This window comes from Cyprinodon variegatus, unplaced genomic scaffold (genome assembly GCF_000732505.1).
Source record: "Cyprinodon variegatus isolate N-32 unplaced genomic scaffold, C_variegatus-1.0 Scaffold38, whole genome shotgun sequence".
NCBI lineage: Eukaryota > Metazoa > Chordata > Actinopteri > Cyprinodontiformes > Cyprinodontidae > Cyprinodon > Cyprinodon variegatus.
Genome location: NW_015150491.1, coordinates 2,007,061 through 2,028,430, shown reverse-complemented (window position 1 = coordinate 2,028,430; position 21,370 = coordinate 2,007,061). Strand labels below are relative to the sequence as shown.

General features: G+C 39.6%; 1 protein-coding gene across 1 annotated transcript in view; it reads right to left on the bottom strand.

Annotated features, from left to right (window-relative positions):
- The window catches only part of LOC107081417 (nesprin-1-like), a 150,736-nt gene that overhangs the window by 97,616 nt on the left and 31,750 nt on the right, over nucleotides 1-21,370 (bottom strand). Inside the window, exons 22-52 of the mRNA XM_015369602.1 lie at nucleotides 20,169-20,303; nucleotides 19,745-19,906; nucleotides 19,440-19,648; nucleotides 19,245-19,353; nucleotides 19,000-19,164; nucleotides 18,745-18,909; nucleotides 18,497-18,661; nucleotides 17,652-17,792; nucleotides 17,381-17,541; nucleotides 16,942-17,098; nucleotides 14,967-15,194; nucleotides 14,788-14,883; nucleotides 14,497-14,684; nucleotides 13,563-13,686; nucleotides 13,303-13,469; nucleotides 13,067-13,220; nucleotides 12,287-12,942; nucleotides 11,832-12,011; nucleotides 11,571-11,724; nucleotides 10,194-10,352; nucleotides 9,376-9,558; nucleotides 9,177-9,278; nucleotides 8,074-8,277; nucleotides 5,480-5,687; nucleotides 4,744-4,856; nucleotides 4,350-4,555; nucleotides 4,112-4,273; nucleotides 3,741-4,020; nucleotides 3,367-3,539; nucleotides 458-767; nucleotides 202-366 (exon numbers count right to left, since the gene is read on the bottom strand). Coding sequence (XP_015225088.1) covers nucleotides 202-366; nucleotides 458-767; nucleotides 3,367-3,539; nucleotides 3,741-4,020; nucleotides 4,112-4,273; nucleotides 4,350-4,555; nucleotides 4,744-4,856; nucleotides 5,480-5,687; nucleotides 8,074-8,277; nucleotides 9,177-9,278; nucleotides 9,376-9,558; nucleotides 10,194-10,352; nucleotides 11,571-11,724; nucleotides 11,832-12,011; nucleotides 12,287-12,942; nucleotides 13,067-13,220; nucleotides 13,303-13,469; nucleotides 13,563-13,686; nucleotides 14,497-14,684; nucleotides 14,788-14,883; nucleotides 14,967-15,194; nucleotides 16,942-17,098; nucleotides 17,381-17,541; nucleotides 17,652-17,792; nucleotides 18,497-18,661; nucleotides 18,745-18,909; nucleotides 19,000-19,164; nucleotides 19,245-19,353; nucleotides 19,440-19,648; nucleotides 19,745-19,906; nucleotides 20,169-20,303 — 5,781 coding nt within the window. The remainder of the gene's footprint in view (nucleotides 1-201; nucleotides 367-457; nucleotides 768-3,366; nucleotides 3,540-3,740; nucleotides 4,021-4,111; nucleotides 4,274-4,349; nucleotides 4,556-4,743; nucleotides 4,857-5,479; nucleotides 5,688-8,073; nucleotides 8,278-9,176; nucleotides 9,279-9,375; nucleotides 9,559-10,193; nucleotides 10,353-11,570; nucleotides 11,725-11,831; nucleotides 12,012-12,286; nucleotides 12,943-13,066; nucleotides 13,221-13,302; nucleotides 13,470-13,562; nucleotides 13,687-14,496; nucleotides 14,685-14,787; nucleotides 14,884-14,966; nucleotides 15,195-16,941; nucleotides 17,099-17,380; nucleotides 17,542-17,651; nucleotides 17,793-18,496; nucleotides 18,662-18,744; nucleotides 18,910-18,999; nucleotides 19,165-19,244; nucleotides 19,354-19,439; nucleotides 19,649-19,744; nucleotides 19,907-20,168; nucleotides 20,304-21,370) is intronic.

The window sequence follows — 21,370 nt, the reverse complement described above, 5'->3', positions numbered from 1 at the left end:
TCAACAATTAAACCTATCAGAACTCATCCCTGCTTCACTTGTCTCTGCATCTGGGTCCTCAATCAACCTCACCACCCATTGTTGATATATATATATATATATATATATATATATTTTATTTTATTTTTTTAGAAAAATAAAAATAAATAAAACAGAACTATCAATAGTATTTAAACTATTTCTTTTTAGCATTTTCCTCACCTTTACTTCTAAGAGTTTTTTTCTGACAGAGGTAGAGTCTCCTGATGTATCAGACCAATGCTGTAGCTCCTCCCCTGCAGACATCAGCCAATCAGTGAGCTCACGAACAGCCTCCAGATAGTCCTGGTGCTCCAACACCACCACCTGAGCCAGACGAACTCTCTCCTACAAAACACACATACAAAGTTTAAGTTTTCAGATTTCTTTTTTTTTACAGAAAAACAACTAGAAAATGTGAAAAAAAGGTTTTATTCACCTCAACCAAAGCAGTGAGATGATCACACTGCACCTGTAGCTGAGTGCGAGCACCATGATTGAAGCTGGCATCACCTGTCTTCTTATAAAGTTCTCGGGCTTTTTCTTCCAGGCTGGAGAGCGCCATCTGGTGGTCTTCCAGGTCAGCCATTAGGGCTCTGAGTCGCTCTAATTGCGAGGCCTTCTCTCTGGGTCCTGGCTGCGGTGGGAGCGGGGCACACACCTCCCTTTTCACAGCTTCCATCCAGTTTTGGAGCTGAGCAGCACTCTCGAGGTATCCCCCCCACTGAGACACAGTCCACTCTAATCGACTAGAAGGAAAAGACATCTCTGTTTTTATCTTTGACTTCAATATTTGAATGAAAAAACGTGTTCCACATGAAAGAAAAGGGAAACCCTGAAAAACACAATTTACAAGATATGTTTTATGACTTTAAAACATGATCTAAAGATTTTTAGATCCAATAAGATTGTTTATAATCTTAAATCTTGAGTGTATTTTTCTAAATTGTCAGTAGTTCTGGCCAAGTGTTTTATCCTCTTCTATAAGAGGGTTCAAAGACAGACAAAGATGCACACCCATAATTTTCCTTGCCATCTGTCTACCCCACGTGAACAAACAGCAATATCCACACACGGGCAGATCTCCTTCACCTGCTCCCCCTCGCCTCCTGTTCCCTCATTCCCCTTAAAACATAAACACCCCACCACCACCAGTGACCCACTGTTTGCCATCCCCCATTTAGCCTCTAATGAGATCAATTTTTTTCCTAACAGGAACTATAATTGCTCAATTAAATACACACGCAAACCAGGCCATGTGCATGCTAAGGCACGTACACACATGAAGAGGGCAAACTAAGACATATCAATCAGATTTAGAAAACGAGGAATATTTCTCATCATGTATTTACCTTAATGGTAATTAATAGCAATGACACACAATTCATCATGATGAAAACAACAAGCTCCCCACTGTGAGGAGTTTGTTTCACGCAGATGAGTTGTCTCTAAAATCTTTGAATGGAAGGAAAAGAAAAAAAAGATCAAAAGATTTTAAGAAATGTCTTAAGCAACAATATTAATGCCAAGGCACAGCAACCTAGACAATCTTTTATTTCCTAGTGGATCATCTTCTTCTAATTGTCAATCATTCTGCTGATAAGTTTACATAAGACCTTCCTACTCGCTCGTCCAGTTAGCTATCTTTTTCTGCGCATGCGCACTTTCAGGCATATATCTGTGATGAGCTATGGTTTCAGACAGTCTTTGAAGCTGTGGAATCATATTTTTCCTTGGCCTGTTTGTGAGATAAAATGTTTAAAAGCGAGCTTTTTCTTTGCCTGAATCAGGTTGGTTATTTAGAAGCCTGAGAGGTTTCCTCCCTAGTTTAGATAAGAAGGAAAAGTTTTCACTGTGTTCAAAGTTCTCACGTCCTGTTTATGGTATGGATGGGAAACAGTTGTCTGAAGTATTTATCTGACTAAATTTATGTCCTTGATGAACTGAAGAAACAATGTTTATGTCTGTGGAGCCTCTTTATATGCAGGGGTGGGTTGCTGAACACCCCAGAGCCACACTGAGAGCTGTATTCAGCTGTTTTGTGTCGTTCTCCTCTGCAGGGTAAAATACATGTTTTTCTTCCTTGCATATCAACTCTCAGTACTCATTTTTACTTCACAAAGCTCACCTTTCTCTCAGTGGGTCTTTGAAAATGGCCAAGGGTTGTTCAGACACAGTAAGCTTGTATGAGCTATGAGAACAGCAAGTTTTAACAGAGCGTTCACTAGGAAAATTGGGCTCCCTTTCAGGAGTGGGTACAGGGTTGTGCATGACATGTTTTTTTTTTAAGTGGAGAGGGCGGATCTTTTAAAAAACTTTGTGAAAATCCTCCACTATACCTTTAATGTAACCTGCAATAATAGTGTTGCTGAAGTATAAGGACCAAAGGTTTAACGTTTTCTAAAGACTCCAATGTAAGTTTCCCTGTTGAATAAAGGCTGTCATACAGCATGATGCTTATTTTCTACCACATTCAGCAGTCGTATAAAATCCATTCAAATAACCAAACGTTAGTAGTTAAAAAAAATTTATTTTAAGATGCAGGAATTCACCCTGCAGGTGCACCCTGCCACCTGCAGTGGTGCAGTCGGTAGCACTGCTGCCTTGCAGCAAGAAGGTATGATTCCCGGGCCTGGGGTTGTTGTGCATGGAGTTTGCATTTTCTCCGCATGCATGTTCTCCAGCTTCCTCCCACAGTCCAAAAACATGACTGTTAGGTTAATTGGCTTCATTAAATTCTACTTAGGTGTGAGTGTGTGGGTGAATGGTTGTTTGTCCTGTTTGTCTCTGTGTTGCCCTGGGATGGACTGGCACCCTGTCCAGGGTGTATCCCGCCTCTCGCCCATTGACAGCTGGAGATAGACACCAGCACCCCTTGCAATTCCACTTGAGGAAGCGTGACGGAAAATGGATGGATGATGGAATTCCACCTGCAACCGGAGGGTTGCCAGTTTGAACCCCAGCTGTGATTGTCTGAGTCGTTGTGGCCTCGTGGTGTTTGTGTGCAATATCCTTGCTAAAATGTAGCTCAATATGGCTTTTTTAAGGCTGTTTATCCTCCATTGTTTTCAAAGAAACCTCCAAAACATTCACAGAATATATGCTAAGATTTAAAAGATAAAGAGGTGAAGGTGATTTTCTCCTTAAATACAGAAGGTAGCTGTATAGACTGGATTTTATTTATGGGTATAAGCGTAAAAAAAAACTTTGTTTTACCATCATGGACCATTCTCTGTTGATCCTTCAGATAAAATCAAATGAAATCCAGTAATTGTGGTCGTAAAGTAACAAAATGTTAAAAGCTTGAACATGTACAAACAGTTGAAGATGGTGTTTTATGTGGGATACCTGTGGCAGCTCATTGCAGTAACCAATAGCGTGGCCCATGCATCTTCCACTTCCTGCAGCTGAGAGCGGATCCCTTCCTGTCCACCGGCTCCATAGTTACGCAGGGTGAGCTCAGCCTTACCCATCACCATATTTAACTTCACCTCCCCTTCTCCCTTCAAAAGCAGGATGTCCTGTGCAAACAGAGCAGAGTCTTTGGAAACGGGAACTAGACAAAGGATTAAGGCATGTTTTCTAAAACAAACAGCCCCCTCTTGTGTCTGCTGCAATAAAAATGAGTGAGAGCCGTTTGTAAAGACAAACATTTGCATATTGGAAGCAAAGGGGAATTTATATTTTTTTAAACATATTGTTCTCCACTCCCTGTGTCTCACCTGCACAGTCTCCAGTTTCTTCTCTAACTGCTCTTTGGTTCCAATCGTGCTGTCTACAGTACCCAATCTCTCTTGGATCTCCTCCAGCCAGGCCCAAACTCCCTGGAGGGCATCTCCAAAGGCCTGGCTCTCCTGGCAGCCCCGCAGTCTCTCTCTGGCTGCCTTCAGGAGAGCTTGATACTCCATCTGGAGCTGGGCTGTTACTCTGACCTCTTCTCCTGTACCACGGCCGGATTCAGAAAGAGCCTGGGCCTCCAGACAAACACGCTCAATAGACTCCCTAGATAAAAAGAAAAAAAAGCAGAAAATTACTCTGACAGTTGATCTTCCAGCATGTACAGCATATGGCCTTGGGCACCCTCTCCACAAACCTTTGCGCTATCAGCTCTTTATTTAAGTTCTCTATCCTCTGCAGCTCTTCTGTGGGATCGGCGGCTCCTCTCTGGCTCTCTACCACAATATCAGGCTCATTTTTAAGGCCGACCTTCATCTTCTTAAGCCATTCTCTTGTATTCTCCACACAACCATCAAAGCTAACACAGGGACGAGGAAAACAGACATTAGATAAAGATTTTGAGTTGATATGACAGCAAAAGTCAGATAGCCTACTTCTTTAAAAGGTCAATGCTGTCTTTCAGGTCTAGCTGGCTCTGACAGCAGCAGTCCTGGTAATTCTTCCATTCTTTCTGACAGGAAGAAAGACTTTCATGGATCTGTGCTGCTTCGACTTTGCTCAGGTGGAGCTGGAGCTTCCCGGCTTCTTTATGAATCTGAGAGAGACGCTCCTCACCCTCTGACGACTGCTCGAGTGAGATCTGTGGTCGAAGAGAGGAATGAGTTGCTTTAAGACTGACAGTTCTACATTAGTAGAACTAAAAAATAACAAATTAATTTTAGATTAAATTGTTATTGCAATTAAAAAGGTCATGGGGTGTAAATACTTTTCGAAATCATTGATTACACAGAGAGAAACACAGCGTTAGCATGTGAGATTTAACAGTACCTTCAGTCTCTGTAACTTGGCAGTAAGGAGGATGACATCTCCTGATTGATTGAAACAGTCTTTCAGCTCCAACTTCAGCTCTGACAGCCAGGACTTAAAGTTTTGAACAAGCCCTGTTTTGAGGAGAACAGATAGCAGATGAGCTTAAACTCAAAACACGAATAATGCTTTTTGACATTAAAGAATTGTGCACAGCAAAAAAAAAAAAAAAAAGAGGCAGAGAAGATTTAAAAGTCAAAGGAGGAGAAAAGCAAGGAGAGTTAATGTGCTGAGGCAGATGGGAAGTGTGGGCGTGTCCGCAGCATGCAGTGCTTGGCTGCCTTGGCAACAAGCCTATAATGGCTCCCTCGAGAGCGGATGTGACGAAGGCGCCATCGCTCTCCGAGGCACAGGTGTGTGTCGGAGTGAAGAAAGCGTATCAGTGTACCTGACAATATGTGTGGACGGTGTGTGGGTTGTTGTGGGAGGACTGAGTGTGCTCTGGGGAAAAATGAAGGATAATCAACAGCAAATCTGTTGCACGGCTAACATGAAAGAATTATGCTGCATTGAGTAATCTTGTTGTTTTCGATCGGCTGATTATGAGGCTTTAAGAAATGTTTTGAGTCTATTTCTGATTCTTCTGGATGAAGTGATGCTGACTGCTCTATTTGGATGAATTACTGTGTTTTACTGAAAAAAAAACAAAAAAAACAAAACACTCCTCTAACGTAAGTCAATTTTTCAAGTGTCTCACCATTAAAGTGGAGCTGTAATCCTTCCTGGAGGCTGCCCCTGGTTCTGGCACAGCGATGGGCAACAACCTCTGTTCGCTTTGCGATGGAGGTGAGATCAGAGGAAAGGACCAAAAGCTCTTGAGATGGATGTGATCTGCTGAGGGAAGTCAGTGCATCTCTAGCTGAGTCCATGTCTGCCCTCTGCTGCTGCACAACACCCTGCAGGTCCTTCAATAGAAAAAGGGAGAAATCAAGAGTTATGACTGTTGCATTTTCTAAATCTGATTTACTGCCTCTATGCTGCACATGCAATGGCAGTTCCAGAAAACTTCAGAGGGGCGGCCAGGCGGGAATCAATATTTACTAAGGGGTGGCCTAAAACCAATAGGTGTCAAAACCAGTTGGGGATCAATCTATACTGATCATAACGTACCAAAAGGGCAGTGAATGCAAACACCTAGATTTTTCAACTGAAGACAACCCATTTTTTCATGAGGCCATTGATAATAGAGCTAAGTACATATTTATACGCTGGTGCTGTTTACATTGATTTATGGTTCTACAGAAGATGTTTAAAGAGTTGAGCACTTATTTATGTTTAATTACACACAAGACTCCGAGATGCCTGCAGAGACAAACACTCCCCCATAAAACATTCATACTAATTATTTAAATACCATGAATTCTGCAGTAGTCCTGTTTTAATTCTAGCATTTTGTTGTAATTGGCTGTATCCGAATGTCTCCCCTAACCCCTAAATCCCTCAATCCCTATATCGATCTAGAATATGCATTTTTAAAGATTTACCACATGCAAAGTGAATTTCCACATCTGAAATAACTGTGGCCGTGGTTTTTGCATATTTTTTTCAGTATACATCCATTGTAATCATCATTGTTGCCATAGAATAAGTATTCGTACAATGCCAGATGATGGAGAGATTCGTTGTGTGTGTTAACATTTTTGGACAGTCAGAAATAACAACAGTAGAGTAATATTAATAAAGACAAAAAAAAACTTATATACATGTCTGTACAAATTTATAGAGCAGGAATGCAGACAGTCTTTATACGGTTAAACCAATCAAGAAAATAAACTTAAAATATAGTAGAATGTTTATGGAAAATCCAATATAAAAAGAAGGGTTGTTAGGGTGAGAGTAAGTATCTCTTTGCAGCAGGGATTTTTTTCTTGCGACAATTTAATCAAAGAATAACTTTACATAAAGTGCAGGTATGTTTAATTAAATATTTTTTTGCACTTCATAAAATATTTATAATTATAACCTCCATCTCCATGGCTTTGAACCTCATTTTTCTTTTACAGACACTCTCAAACTGCCAGTAGAACACGCACTCTGCTCATTTAAACAGGTGCAACCAAATCGGTTTGCATGTCTTAACGGCAATCTTTGTCATCCACAACATGCCCACAAACAAAACAAATATATTTTGCAATTTAGCACCCTTATTTGAAATACTGAAGATCAAACGCATACTCTGTGGATGTCACAGAGTACAGAGTATGTACTCTAGCTTCTTCTGCTTACAGCTAGCTTAACAACATATAACCCAAGCCGGGAAAAGGCAGACATCATGTGAAAGATGCTCTGAGTGGATTAGATCAAGATGTGGCTTTTTGGGCAACATGTAAAATTAACTCTGAGCGTACAACCCTAAGCATTCTGGTTTTCTGTCATGATCCCCAAATGTATCGATTTCGTTTTTCTTCTGTGCTTTTTTCAGTATTATGCTATTGATTGCGTTTATACATTTAGGTATTTCCATATACGTTCAGGCTTTTCTGCTATTTTACAATTTTTCTCATACTTGATAGTTTCTTTGTGTTTCACCAAGGCTCATGTTGTGTTAATATTTTAGTCCTCCCTCAGCTTTCACACTTTTTCCACAGCTACTCCACATCCCATTGATTGCTATTATAGTTTTCTTGTTATTTCTGTATTTAATTTTCTGTCTTGTCATTGTTGTTTGATGGATTACTCCACTAAATGTCTTGTAATCTCTCTGTGACCTTGACTGATTTCTTTACATGAGGTTCCAAAGTTATTTAAGCACTTTCCTTGAAAGTTTGCCTGTCCTTTCATTCTCAAAGCAATGTTTTCTTGGCCCACCAGTTGAAATAAAATGCTAAATATGGGATATTTTGATTTATTATGCTTACTATTATTGAAAACAACATGTGATGTAATTTCCAAACTCGTGAACTGGTTGTATAGAAGATATACTACCTTTCAAAATATATTGACACCCTTCAAGGTTATCCACATTTTGTAAAAGAATAGAATAGAATTCAACTTTATTGTCATTGCAGGGAACGAACAAAGCAACAAATGAACTGTCTGCATTTAACCCATCCCCTTGGAGAGCAGTGGGCTGCCATTGTGCGGTGCCCTGGGAGCAGTGTGGGGTTAAGGGTCTTTCTTAATTACCTAACCACTAGGCCATGTTCATGTAATGTCTTAAAGCCATGCTTTAATAAAATCAAAGATCTTTTGATAGCTAAAAGGAATATCAATGGAATATTTTATCTTATTGTCTTAAAGAAGCAGTCTTAATTATGCACATGCCCCAAAACTGGAATGAATTAGGATTACCTTCAGTGTACAAATATCTTCAAGGGAACCAGCTTCAGTGAGGTCCGACAAGGACCCTTCCACTGCAGCCAGCCGCTCAGTCATCTGGGACATCAGGTCGTCCAGTCGCTGCTTTTGGAAGTCGAAGTAGGTCAGAGTGTGTTTGGCCTGGTTGTATGCCTCCTGCGCGTGGAACATTTTCTTCCTCAGATCCGATTCTAGAACCTGGTAGGGTTAAATCACTTGATCAGTTTTAAAAGAAAAGCCAAGTTAAGACTAGCTTAAGTGGTGCATAATGCTGTGCAAGGAGTAAAAGATGCTCAAAAAACTTCTGTGGTGAAGAATTATTTTATGTCATAAGATGTGATTACAAAAAATAGACATTTAGAATACAAATTCATTTTAGGTAGGAACGATGCATATAACACTATCCTATACCTTTTACTATGTTATAAGAAACAGAAGTTAAAGTAAACCTAACAGCGTGGGAACAAAAACGATTAAAACTTTTATGTTTACTCCTAAATCATAACTTTTAACTACCAATGAAGAGTGTTCTTTATAGGCCTTCATATTGTTGCAAAGATTCAAACATCGCTTTCCATTAGAATGTTAATTGGCAGGTTAAAAAACTCTAAATAAAATAAATGTTTTTTCAGTCTTAGTATGAAAAGGAACATGTTAAAGTAACAATAATAAATACATGAATTATAGTTCTGAAATCCCAAACGGTTTACTATCATACTGTTGATATATGACACATTTTTTTTAATGAGTAAAAGTATTATTATAACCCAAGCTTTCTCAGTGTATGGAGCATACATTCCCGTTTTATATTTTTGTGTCATCCCAATACTCTGGTATTTTTTACTCAAACTCTTGACAAATCCCACACTGAACTAAATACAGCTTATGAAAAACACTCACAATTACTGAGGACAAACTAATCCTGAATTTGTAGGATATGCTTTTTAATTTCTGCTGTAGTAAGAGAGCATAATTATCAACATAGACAATCCTCTTGTTCAATAGTTGTAAAGAAGTGAAAGAAGTCTTAGGTTTCTTTTTCTTGATACTGCAGACATAATACTTTACATACCGTTGTTGTCTCAAATTATATTCACCTGCATTTGTATTGGGGTCTCCTGTAGTTTGGCTCGTTCCTTCAGTTCTGCCACTCTATCCTGCAGGATGTCCAACCTCTGCTCCCTCTTTTCCATTTCAGCCTTTAGTTTAAAGTGTAAGAAATTTTAATTAGGATCTCTATCGCCTTTCTGAACACTTCCCGTCTGTCATCACTATGCTGAAGGTTGCAGCTCCAACCTGAAATGTGGTGAGACAGGCGTCTGCCAAACCCTTATCACTGAGTCTGGCAACAGTGTCGGTGAGATCGGTGATGGACCCGGCCGTCCACTGGTTGATGTCCTGCTCCATGGCCTTCAGGTCATCCCAAAGTTTTACACAGTATCCCAGCCTCTCTGTATTTGTCTGAATTTTTTCTGAGACCTGAAAGAAACGCAAAGACGAGCTGTTTGACAGAAAGCAGAGCAGAATGCATCTCAATCAAGTTCAGAGGAAGGGTGTCCCTCCTTTGTTTTTTAGCCGCCTCTGTCTCTCCTTAACAAGGGATGGTGGGCTTTTCAGGGAGGTGGAGGAAAAATGAGGCATAATTAGTTTGACAGATGTGGGAGTGAGACGTGAGGGAGCGACGGAAAGGAAGATAACCTGTCTAGACATGTTTGTTGTTCTGTCTCATTTGTGACAGTTGAGGAGATAAATAAATCCTAAAGAATGGAAAAAAATATACATATAAAAAACACACATCCTGGAGATAAACACTGTAAAATGACCCTGGTTTGTGGCAGAGCTGGATTATAAATAACATCATTCCTTTTTTGAAAACAACAAAACAATTTACATTCTTTCATTCATTAAATTTCAGTGTAAGATCTGGTTGTTTATGGAAAAATGTTGATAATGATTTGTTGATTTGATGATTTCTGTAACAATCTAAAAAAAAAAAAAAACAAAAATAGTTTCTGATTAGTGTCAATAATGTAAATACTATCAGCTTCAGTTTTTTGCAAACAGTTCATTTATTAAAGAAGGAGCATAGCCTGAACTTTCCAGGCTCAACTCACCAGCAGCCACTGGTCCCTGAGAGCTTCTACCTCATTCAGGACAGAAAACATATCTGAGTTAGGAACCTTCTCCAGTTCTCTCTGAAGTTCCTCGACTGTGGAGATGAGCTGGTCCATGTCTTCTTGTTTTTCTCTCAAGTCAGCTTGGACAGCCTCATGCTGCATGGATAGACACCAGAGCACAGATATTAAATGATACCAAGCTGCCACTAGAGGGAGAGAATGTATGACACAAACTGCAGGGTGAGAGCTACTCCTTACAGTAGCATTATGAAAATATGCCCTTTTTCAGAAGCGACAAGTTACCATCCATCCTTTCACATGAGTAGACAAGGAGGTACTTACATTATTTTCTGCCATATTATTTAGGCTACTGCAGTGACACAAATTGACATGCTCTCCAGCCTTTTTATATAATCCGCCTCTGTCATCTTCATGGTAAATTATATAAAAAATAAACATTTATCAAATATGAGTTCCCATAAATACAACACCTAAATTCATGTTCTGCCAATATCATTTTTCCAATTTCTGCATTTGAAGACTATTATAACGCTGCAGGATTTTTTTTGCTTTTGCACGTGAAGTCCAAACAGAAAAACGTGCATAAAGAAACAGATAGAGACTCCGTTCCTCATGGATGCAGTCTTTTTTAATGAAAACAACACACAGAAAAAAAAACATTGATACCAGTGACTGGGGCTGTTTCCAAACATCAGCCCTAAACCCCAGATGCCCCAATCGCTTTATAGAGCAGGCATTATATAGGGAACCCACGTGATTGACCTTTTAGACAGATGATTGCAACTTTTCGCTCCCCATTGGTCACATAACTCAACCTCCCTGCACGACACCAGCACCATCTTTGTTATTAGTTGCCGCTCTCAGGTAGCGACAGCCTATGGCAACAGCGAGTCGCTGTGACAGTCAATCCCATGATGCTTTGCGAGGAGAGCTCTCCTCACAAAGCATTCTAGGATATATCTGCTTCTCTAGTGACCATGGATGATCCCTATTTTTCAAAGTGTGTTGTGGGAAATTTTGAGTCCACTACTTTTTCCTCCACTAGACATTCGGACACTTATTTAAAATGGCATAACCACTAAATAGTGCCCTACATAGTGGTTAGGGCAGACATTCGGACACAGCCTAGGTGTCTTGAAGTGTCCCAACTGACTGCGACACATTGAACTGAATAAGGGTAATTTGCAGTGGTTAAAGGATACTTTAAGTAACATTTTCTCTCACTGATCTAATATAGCCCTGTAAACATTTCTGTATCCCTGGAATCAGTATCTACAAATGTGGTTAAACATAACATAAACAAAGATTATTCATTGCACATTGTTTTCTACTAGAATAACAAAATTTACTGACCTGTGTGAAAACCCTTCTGGCATCCTGAGCACTGTGGTTGTGGTCAGGCAGATTATGAGCAACGGACAGAGCATTTTCCACAACTGCGTTGATGTTCGTCTTCAGATGGAGGAACAAGCGTAGAAGGTCGACCACAACTCCGCTCTGCTCCTGACTGCAAGAGAACAAAGAGCACAAATATAGGAGTACAGATTGAACAAAATAAAAAAAAGTATTTAATCTTAAATGGATAAGTTAATCATCACTGTTTTGAAGGGATACCTATTTGTTATCGTTGTGTTCAGGTTTTCCCAGGCTGCCTTCACCAGTGCCACCTCTCTTAGAGCTTCAGCTGCCAGCTCACTGTCTCGCTGAGCCAGCTGCTTCCCCTTCTCCTCCAACCATCGCTGGGAGTGCTGCAGGGACTGCAACTCATCCTCCAGCTGGACAAAGAAACGCAGCCTGGGAGAAACCGAACCAGAAAAAAAACAATGAGGATTACCCAATTCCAGCATCTCATTGTTTTAAGACATCACACTGAAATGAATTAATCCATCTGGCTGGAATCTGGCTTCAGCTTATTGGCTTCAGACGCTTAAGGATCATTTATCTATTCACTAGAGGGGTTTAAATCTTAACTCATCCTTGTTGTTCTATTTTATCTTTATTCTACCAATGAGCACTACTCATAAAGGCTGATAGCATCAGAACTGTTTTCTTTGTAGTTGTTTGGCTACCTGTTTTGAAAGGCTTGCACAGAGCACTCCCTTGCTTCCTCTCGTCTTGCATCGTCTTCCAGTTTCTTCAAATTCTTCATCACTTCTTCTTTTCTCTCTCTGAAAGAGCACCACAAAGACCCTAAAGCATCTGCTTCACTTTGCCTCCATCCGACAGCCTTCTGTATCTCATCCAGATACATCATGAGGCCGACTGCCAGTCCTCTGCAGGATGTTCTATCCTGAGGATCACTGCTGCTTTTGGATCCGCTTGATTCTATGCCACACAGGTGCAGGTGTGCCTTGCTTAGCAGCCCATCCAACCCAACTGCCTCTGCTTCAAGTCGGGCCACGTCTTTAGCGACTTGCAAAATCCTGCTGTGCAGAGCTTCAGCTTTAGAATGGTCCCAGCTTCCCCTTTCCTCTACTGCTGCATTAAGGTGGGACAGAGCCTTGGATGCCGCCTCACGCTTGGAAAGGAAAGTCTTTACTTTAGTCAGACATTCCTTACGGACGAGTAAAAGACGCTGGGACTCCTTGAAGGGCTGCAAACAGTCCTCTGTCCAGGCCTGGAGCTGCTGCTCAGCCTCTGGGGTGGAGTGGTGGAGCAGAGAGGAATTATTTTGATTCAGTATTTCGGTCAGTAATGTGATTTCCTGTAGCTGTGCCTCATGCTCCTGTAGCAGTTTGAAAAAAGTAGACATATTTATGTCACATTAAACATTTTTTGAAGACTAGATTATAGCTACTGTTCTTATAAAGTCACCTGCAATTAAAAAATAGAAATAACAGGTTTCATACCTTTAATTTAGTGACTGCAGCTTCAAGATCCGATATATGAACATAGGGAGAGCTTCTCAGGACAGAGAGGAAGTTCTCGCTTCTTTGTGCCACAGATAGAAGAGCCTGATCAAACTGCTCCAACTGATCTAAGTGCTCCTCCAGTACTTTACTCCTAAAGAGGAAGTAGACGATTTAGGTGTGAACAGAGATCTTATAAGCTAAAATGACCTAAAATACAAAGAAGTCAAAATTACCTGTATGATATACTCATGTTCACAGAGGCGAATCTCTCCTGAAGCTGACCAAGGTCATCATTCAGCTCCTGGGTTCGAGCTTCGTCTGCTGTTGGGTGCAGACACAGCTGGAGATTTCCAATACCGTGGAGGAGAGCCTCATAACATGCTGTCTCCTGCTGCATTTCCTGATCAGGCAGAACAAAACCAAGCTGGATTCAAACTCCAGCCACACCAGGCGACCAAAATGATAGAAGTGGACGTTGACTTTCAAATTTTACCCGGACGTTTTGGAGTTCATTCCTCAATTTTATTTTATCTGCAGAGAATGATTCGGTGTCTGGGAAGCACACAGATTCACATCTGTCCAGCCAGCTCTTCATGGATGCGTTCTCTTTTTCATATCTGGACGTAAAAATTGACATTACGTTATTTTGCATAACCCTACGAAAAACATCTCTTTAACAGACTTTTAAATCAATATATTTTTTGTTTGTCAGTTCTTTTCACCGTATATCTGTTCAGTGACATGGTGATAATTTATTTATACCTACAGTGGAGATAATAAGTGAGAAAAACAAAGACAGACACAAGAAGCAAAAATATGATTTAATATAAATAGATTTACTGACAAGCTGCTAAATTTCCACCACTAGGCTGGATCTTTTCTTTCTTTGTAAAAAAAAAAAATACAGTCACCCTGGTGCAAATCTATTCATTGTCAAACCAGTGACAAAAAAGAATATAATTAGAAGAGAAAAGCAATGCTGACAAGGAGACATAAAGAGAGTGTCGAAAACAAGATTCCGCTCTGCTACTTCACACTGAAATGAGAGAATTTTTCAGGGAATAACTAAGGAAATTGACAAGGAAATGAAAATTCAGCAGAAAAGACAAGCACAATAATAACAAGGGGAAATTGCGATGTTTATACAACAGTATAAAATGTGTGTGTATGTGTGTGTGAGCAGCGACTAAACAAAATGACAGAGAAACACTCTGGAAATGAAAGATGCAAATAAACGGAACTGCTTTGTATTAAAAAAAAAATTTCCAAGTATTGTTTTTAGAATGGACAGATCAATTAGCAATCTGAAATAAATTCACTAAACATGACTAAAAATAGACATTTTCCTACAGTACAGAATTAAAAGAATTACAATAACTTACATCTATTAAACAGGTTTATGATCTATTGGTGATTTGTGTCCATACCTTTGCCACAGAGCTAGAAGGCTCTCCAGTGTGGATTGCTTTTCTGCGGCCTCTCCAATTAACTGTTTCTGTTGCTTCTGGAGGTCAGCCACCTCTTCTTCCAGCTGGCTGCCCTCTCCAACCCTCTTTGTGGCTGAACACAGCGCCATCAGCCTGGGTTTCAGCTGCTCAACACCCTGGCAAACTTCCTGAAGTCGATAGAAATAGTGTAATGAACAATTTGAATCCTAAAAACAAACATTGTATTATGAATATTTTATGTAGGAGGTATCAGTTGTGATTTGTTTTCACCATGTGATCCTGGAGGATCTTGTAGGTCTCAGTTGACGATGTACAAATGACTGGACAGTCCAGTTTTTCTTTGATGTCGCTTATTGTTTTCTTTACCTGAAGCGGGGAAAAATATGTCAATAATATAGCTAAATTAGAACACCTTAAAACATGTTTTCTTGTTTTGTGATATTTTGCACCTGTTTGAGGTTATCATTGCATCTCTGCCTGTAGATGGTGCTCTGGTTGAGCTGTACACCAAGCTGCTCTATCTTCCCCATCAGTTCATCACAGCGTTGCCTTATCTGTACAAGTTGGACTCTGATATGACTGGCTGCTCCAGGGGTCACGAACTTGGACAGGGGCTCAATCTCAGTCTCCATCTGCACTAGAAGTGTCCTTCTCTCCTCCAATCCCTCGTGTATCGTCTAGAGAGATGAAGAACAGCAAAGTAATGATCAAAGAAAACACACATTAGAAACAAAATTAAACAGCTTTTCCCTCAGACAAATTTGTGAATTACTTTAGAACTGGATATACAAATTTTGTTTGTAAAGTCTGTCATGAGATTGACAGAACTGAGATCATATTTAATAATAAACATAATAATGAAGGAATATTCTAAATCTCTGCAGTTGTTGAGCCATTTATCTCTAAGAGTTATGTATAGATTTCATTCACTTAAAATTTGCTACATGCATGCATACTGTGCACCAGAGAAACAAAGAGATGAAAGTATGGCAGCATTGTGTTGAAATCCTGTTTCACCGCCAGCGGTTATTAAGGATTCTAGAAAGAATATCAAAGATAAAGGAACCAAATTATTTAACTCTACTTTAAAACAAATGGTTAAAACTACGACACAGTCGGGTTTTGAGGTTGAAGCTGTTCAAAAGCCTCAAACCTGATGATGGCATATGGCTAAAATGAACATCTAATCTCATTTAAATCAACCATTTTTTTTAAGAGTTGTCGAATATTAAATTCAGTTTCTTATCATTTTTCAAGTTAATTTGATTCCTTCCTATTTAATCCATTAAGACAATGCTGTAAAGTAATTGTGCTTACAGGTAAAACTTTTTTCTATGCAAACCCTGTTGATAAGATTACATCATTAAGCACTAATTTATTCTGAAAAAGCTTGTACAGTATCAACATTGAACAGGATATTTTCTCCAGTTGTTGTCCACGACAACTCATACAGTGTTAGGTTTCTGTTTTCTGTCATGTTTTTCTTTTGAGTATCCAGTTTTGCTTTTCTCCTTGTTTTCTAGTTTTTATGGTTTAATTTTTAGTTTATTGTGTTCTTTGTTTTTTTCTCAGTTACTGTCCTAGTCTTGGTTCTGTTATGTTTTCTTTTGAGTGTTTAGTTTTACTTTTCTCAATGTTTTATAGTCCTAGTGGTTTAATTATTATTTTGTGGTTATTTCCAGTCTTCAAGGTTTTTCATTTGTTGCTCTCTGCTGCCCTCTTTTGCTCTCCTTTTTCCCTAGCCCTTTTCTTCTCTTGCTCTGTGCACACCTGCTCCCAGTTTCCTCATTAGCCCTCTCTTTGTTTCTGTCTCCTATAGATACTCTTGTGTTTGAGTTCCTCTTTGCTGGGTCCTCGTCTAACCTCATCAGTCTCCCTCCTACTCGTCTCTCTGAGCCTTCCTCCTGATGGCTCCTAGGTTTTTGGTAACCTTTGACTTGTGTTTTCTTGTTTTCCTTAGATCTTTGAATTTTTGGACTCCTGGTTTCTCGTTTGTTTTTTGGACTTTGTTTTCATTTAGATTTTTGGATTCCTGTTGCCTGTGGTTATATACTTTGTTCCACTACCCTTCATTAAATCTACAAAAAATGTACCTCTGCCTGCCTGCCTCTGCTTTGGGTCAAAAATCCTAACCAAAACCTGACATACAGGAAGCATAATGCTGCCTAAAAATGCCAGGTTAGTTCTGTTTAACCTTTTAAGAGACAATTATCAAAAGTGCATAGGGAGTTTTCATATATTGGAGCCTGTGTGACCCCGAGTCAAATGGAGAAAACCAAACGCATCCCTTTTTTTCATCCTAATCCCCCCTGAAAAAAACTAAAACTTAATATTACAGCCATAATTATTCCATGAATGTGAATTTATGGCTTGTGAAAGGTTAAACGTAGAAGGAAAGAAAAACAAAGAATGAAAAAGTGATACCTCCACTGTGCTTATGTGAGCATCTAAAGGATCGTAGGAGGATGTGAAGCTAACTGCTTCTAGCTCCCTCTCTTTCTCGTTGATCCAATGAGAAAGGGTCTCTGATTCTCTGCTGAAGCTCTCCCATTGCTCCCACATCTTCTCAAGAAGGACCAAACTGAGAAAAAAGACACTTGGGTTATCAAAAGTGTTGTTAACAAACACACACACAAGCGTATAAGCCTGATTAGTGGGACATATGACGCGAGTCAAACAACTGCACTCACTGATCTACTCCATTCAATGATTCATATGACTTATGTTGGCCTAATTTTGTATTTTCCATCTGGATCTTTGTTGTCCCTGTTTCTCTAAACAAGTTATTTAAAGAAAAAAGGAAAAAAAAACATTCTGGAAAAAAAGCAGAGGCTTGGAAGCAGAGGACACAATGGGTACATACTTCTCTTTGAGGTCTTTTTGAAGCTGTGCAATCATTTCTCTGGAGGACTGAGCCTGCTGTAAAAGAAGACCCTGGTTCTTTGGCCCCAGCTGAATATCTTCTGACTTCTCCAACAGCATATCACTGCGGATGGAATACTCCTCAATGTCTATGAAAAGCTCCTGCAAACAATATTAACAGCAATGATGATGCTTAAAAGTACTGTTTTTTTTTAAACATAAGGATTTAGTATTTGTATAGAAGAGATTGTATTGAAAATAAAGAGGCATACCTTGAGGTGCTCCAGTTCACTCCTCAGACTCTCTAAGCTATTGAAAATCAGTTCTCTGTGTAGTTCATTGTTAGTGTCGGTAATAAACCTCCATATTTCTTCTCTTTCCATCTCAAAATTCTGCCAGCAGCTCAGGGTTGACTTAAGGTGAAGAAAAAAAAAAAAAAGATAATATAAGGTGATAAAAAATAAAAACTAGAATTAAATCAAATCTTCTACACAAAAATAATGCTTTTTTGAAAACAAGTTAAAATTGCTCCAACCAAAGATTCAGTTCAGCTTCTTTCCATGTGGTAATCAATGTCAGTAACCATGAAACATTCATGCTGAAAGATTTTAATTAGCAGTGAATAAAAACTCCCAATACGGAACACAAACAACAATTACAAGTCAGATGCGCACATGGCGGTCAATGTGTGTTTGACATTCAGCAGAAGAAAATCAATGACTGCAGCAGCGGTCTATGTGGATGATTCATTTTCACAGAGTCTTTTGATTTTCTGTTTACTGCTGGAATAGGGAGTAATATAGTACCAGTAAATATGTTTACCAGCAGCAAATAAATCCCATCGAAATGGTGACTCAGAGAACAACAATCTAAGTTTATTAAGACATTACATTTCTCCATACAGGTGCAGGGGAAACAAAAAAGAATGATCAGAAATTATCGAAAGCTTTCAGTGAGGCAGCAGATTCCCTGCCTTTATTTATTCTTAAGCTCAAAAATTATGTTTTCTCTTTATATTTGTCTGTTTTCAGTCATTTCTGGACAATTCAAAACAATTAGTAAACAACATACAACATTACTCTCAACCAGTCAGACAAACAGTCACAGCGCTGTTTACCTGCAGGGTGTGCTCTGTTGTTCCAGTTTTGTGGTCTACGTCGCCGAAAGCTCCCTCCAGTTCCCGTAGAGGCTGACTCAGTACCTCACCTGTCTGCAGCTGGCGGCAGTGGGTCACCAGCTGCTCCGCCTCCTTTCTGTTAGCATGCAGCCTTTTCAGGTGTTGCTTTAAGAATCACAAACATGAGAGCAGTACATTAAATGGGATATTTTCCATAGTTTAGACAACTGACAGTTATGCAGACTCACCTGGTGAATGAGGTAAAGTTGTTTGGCCTCTTCCAGGTTCTCTGCGTTCAGAATCCTGCTGATCTGCTCCTCAGCCTCCCTTTGTGCCCTCAGAGCCTCCTTCAAAGCACCATGCACCTCATCCCTCAGCTCCTCATATTGGAACATGGCAGAGCCTTCTCCCAGCTGTGGCAAAGGATTAAAAAAAAACATCAGAAAATGCTTAAATAAATACTCCTAAGTGAAAAGTTTAATCCTTAGAGTAACTGAATATACCTGACAGAGTGAAGATAAGAGGCCACGCAGCTCGGTTGAAAGTTTGGCGAGGGCTGCTCTCTGTCTCTGGACTTCCAGCTCAGAGCTAATCTCTGACAGCCTGGCGAGGCGAGTTTTTAACCATGATAGGCTCTCCTCACGGGTCATCAAGGCTTCCTGCAGAGTCTGGAAATGGTTCAAGCATAAGGTGTGATTTTAAATCTAATCTGTGAGCCTTTAACAGTAAACAGGTTTCCTTTACTCACCCGGACAGCAGCATCAATTTGATCCTGGTGATGGGACGTTACTGCTGACTCTCTTAAAAGTCTCACCTGCCCTCTTTGGGATGACAGCCAGTCAGAAAGTTCACAGAACCTAAAATGCAAAAATATAAACCATCACCAGCACCTCTTATGTACAACCTGTAAGGAACTCAGGAATGTCTCACTGATTTTGCATACCTGTCGTTCCACTCTTTCCATTTATCAGGGTGTTGCTCCAGCTTTAGGTGGGTGATCTTTATTTGTTCAGTAACTTCTTCTACAGCCTTTTTTGTAGAATCCAGCATTCGATACACCGGGTCGTTGTCAGGTAGATTATGACACAGATCCTCCATGTTTCTGATTCTTTTCTCGCACAAAGTCAGAGGTTTACGTTCCTTGAAAAAGGCCTGGAGATGAAACAAGAGGAAACTGTATTTAGGTTTTTGGAGCTCTTTCTGTCAGTTTAATCTGTGCTCTAAGTTTCCACAAACTCCAGGGCTTACCCTGTGCTCTTTGATCACTCGCTCACTGGTGCAGGTGCCTGACAGGGCCTGTATCTCTCTTTCCAGCTCTGCTCTGCAGTCTTGAAGAATCAAGGCCACTCGACTTCTCTCCACATCCACTTTTAGTCTAAGCAGGTGAGAGGGAACCTCTGTTTGAAGATCCTGATAAAAACACAATCACATCCAGGTTAAAACTACAATAGCTTAGGATAATATTTCCTCTGTCAGTGACAAACTGTACCCACAGGCATCAACTCAGAGATGTGTTCATTTTAATCTAGCTGGCACTTTCTAATTGGAAACAGCCAAAGGGGAACTTTATGAAAACCAAAGGCCTCCTTTGTTAAGTTAATGATGTATTGGCTATGCACCTCAGGAGATGTAAAGTGATTAGTTACAGTGTTAATGCATGGTGACCCCTGACCTTCCAGTGCTTGTGCAGCCTGCGGACAGTTCCCTGCAGAGCCTGCTGCTCCTCTTGAGGTAGGATGTCTGTTAGCTCATCGCAGGCTTTCAAGAACACACTGAGCACCCGCTGGTCCAGTTGGCCAAAGAAATCCTGCAACAAAATGAGACATCAGTTAATAAAAGCTGAGGAGATGAAAAGATGCAAGAAGATATCTCAAGAGATAAAGTCTGATACTTTTCTTGTTCTGCCTAGTTTGTTGTCTGATTTAACTACTCCATATGTATACTTTGTAGTCTAATACCCACTTTTTTTTTATATAGACCAATAAAGTAAATATTTAATGTGAAATTTAACTTAATTTTGACTGTTCTCTCTGACTCTTACTGTGAAACCCCTTATCCCAATACATTTATTTTGTAAGCTGGGTGGAAACTTCTTTGGTGATATAACTCTACAAAAGTACTTAATATTTGGAAAATTCCAAAACCTTTTTTTAAACCGATCTGGAAGTTGAGTTGTTTCATTGTTGGTTATTCTTATTGGTCTATTCTCCTCTTTAAAGGGTAAAACTCATATTCTATAAAGCTTAGGTACAGTAAGTAATGTTTTAAAAGCTGTTTTAAATCTTCTCTTCTTAGGAGCAGGCTAAGTGCATGCAGAGGTTTAGCTGCCTTGGTGATTTCGACCTTTTCTATAAGGTAGAGGGCAACACCTGAGTTTTCCACAAGAAATATCTCAGTTTATGAATGAATGAATGAATGAATGAAAAGCGTCATTTAAGACAACCCAGTAAAAATAATACAAACTCAATACATGCAGACAACCTATACAATAAAGACATATTTTTGTGTTATGTCTGCTGTAGTGCCTATGTCTTAAAAAGGAGTAAAAGTAAAAGTAAAACCTCCTCCTTTGCACCAACAGTTTTCACAATTCCTATTTAACTTATGAGTTGTAAATGGTAAATATATTTCTTATTTAATACTCTGTCTTTGCACTCACACTGGTGACTTTAAGTGTAATTGTACTGCATATAATTACAATAATGGCATTCTAATTCTGATCTGAGAGGTCCATTAATTGAGCAATTGAATTAGTTTGTCTACATATAAACAGATTCACACGTCTCCATTAGACAATTTTAAAACTACAGTAAATCCCAAATGCCCACAACCTTTGCAAAATATACCATCACTAAAAGTACCCATTGATGAACA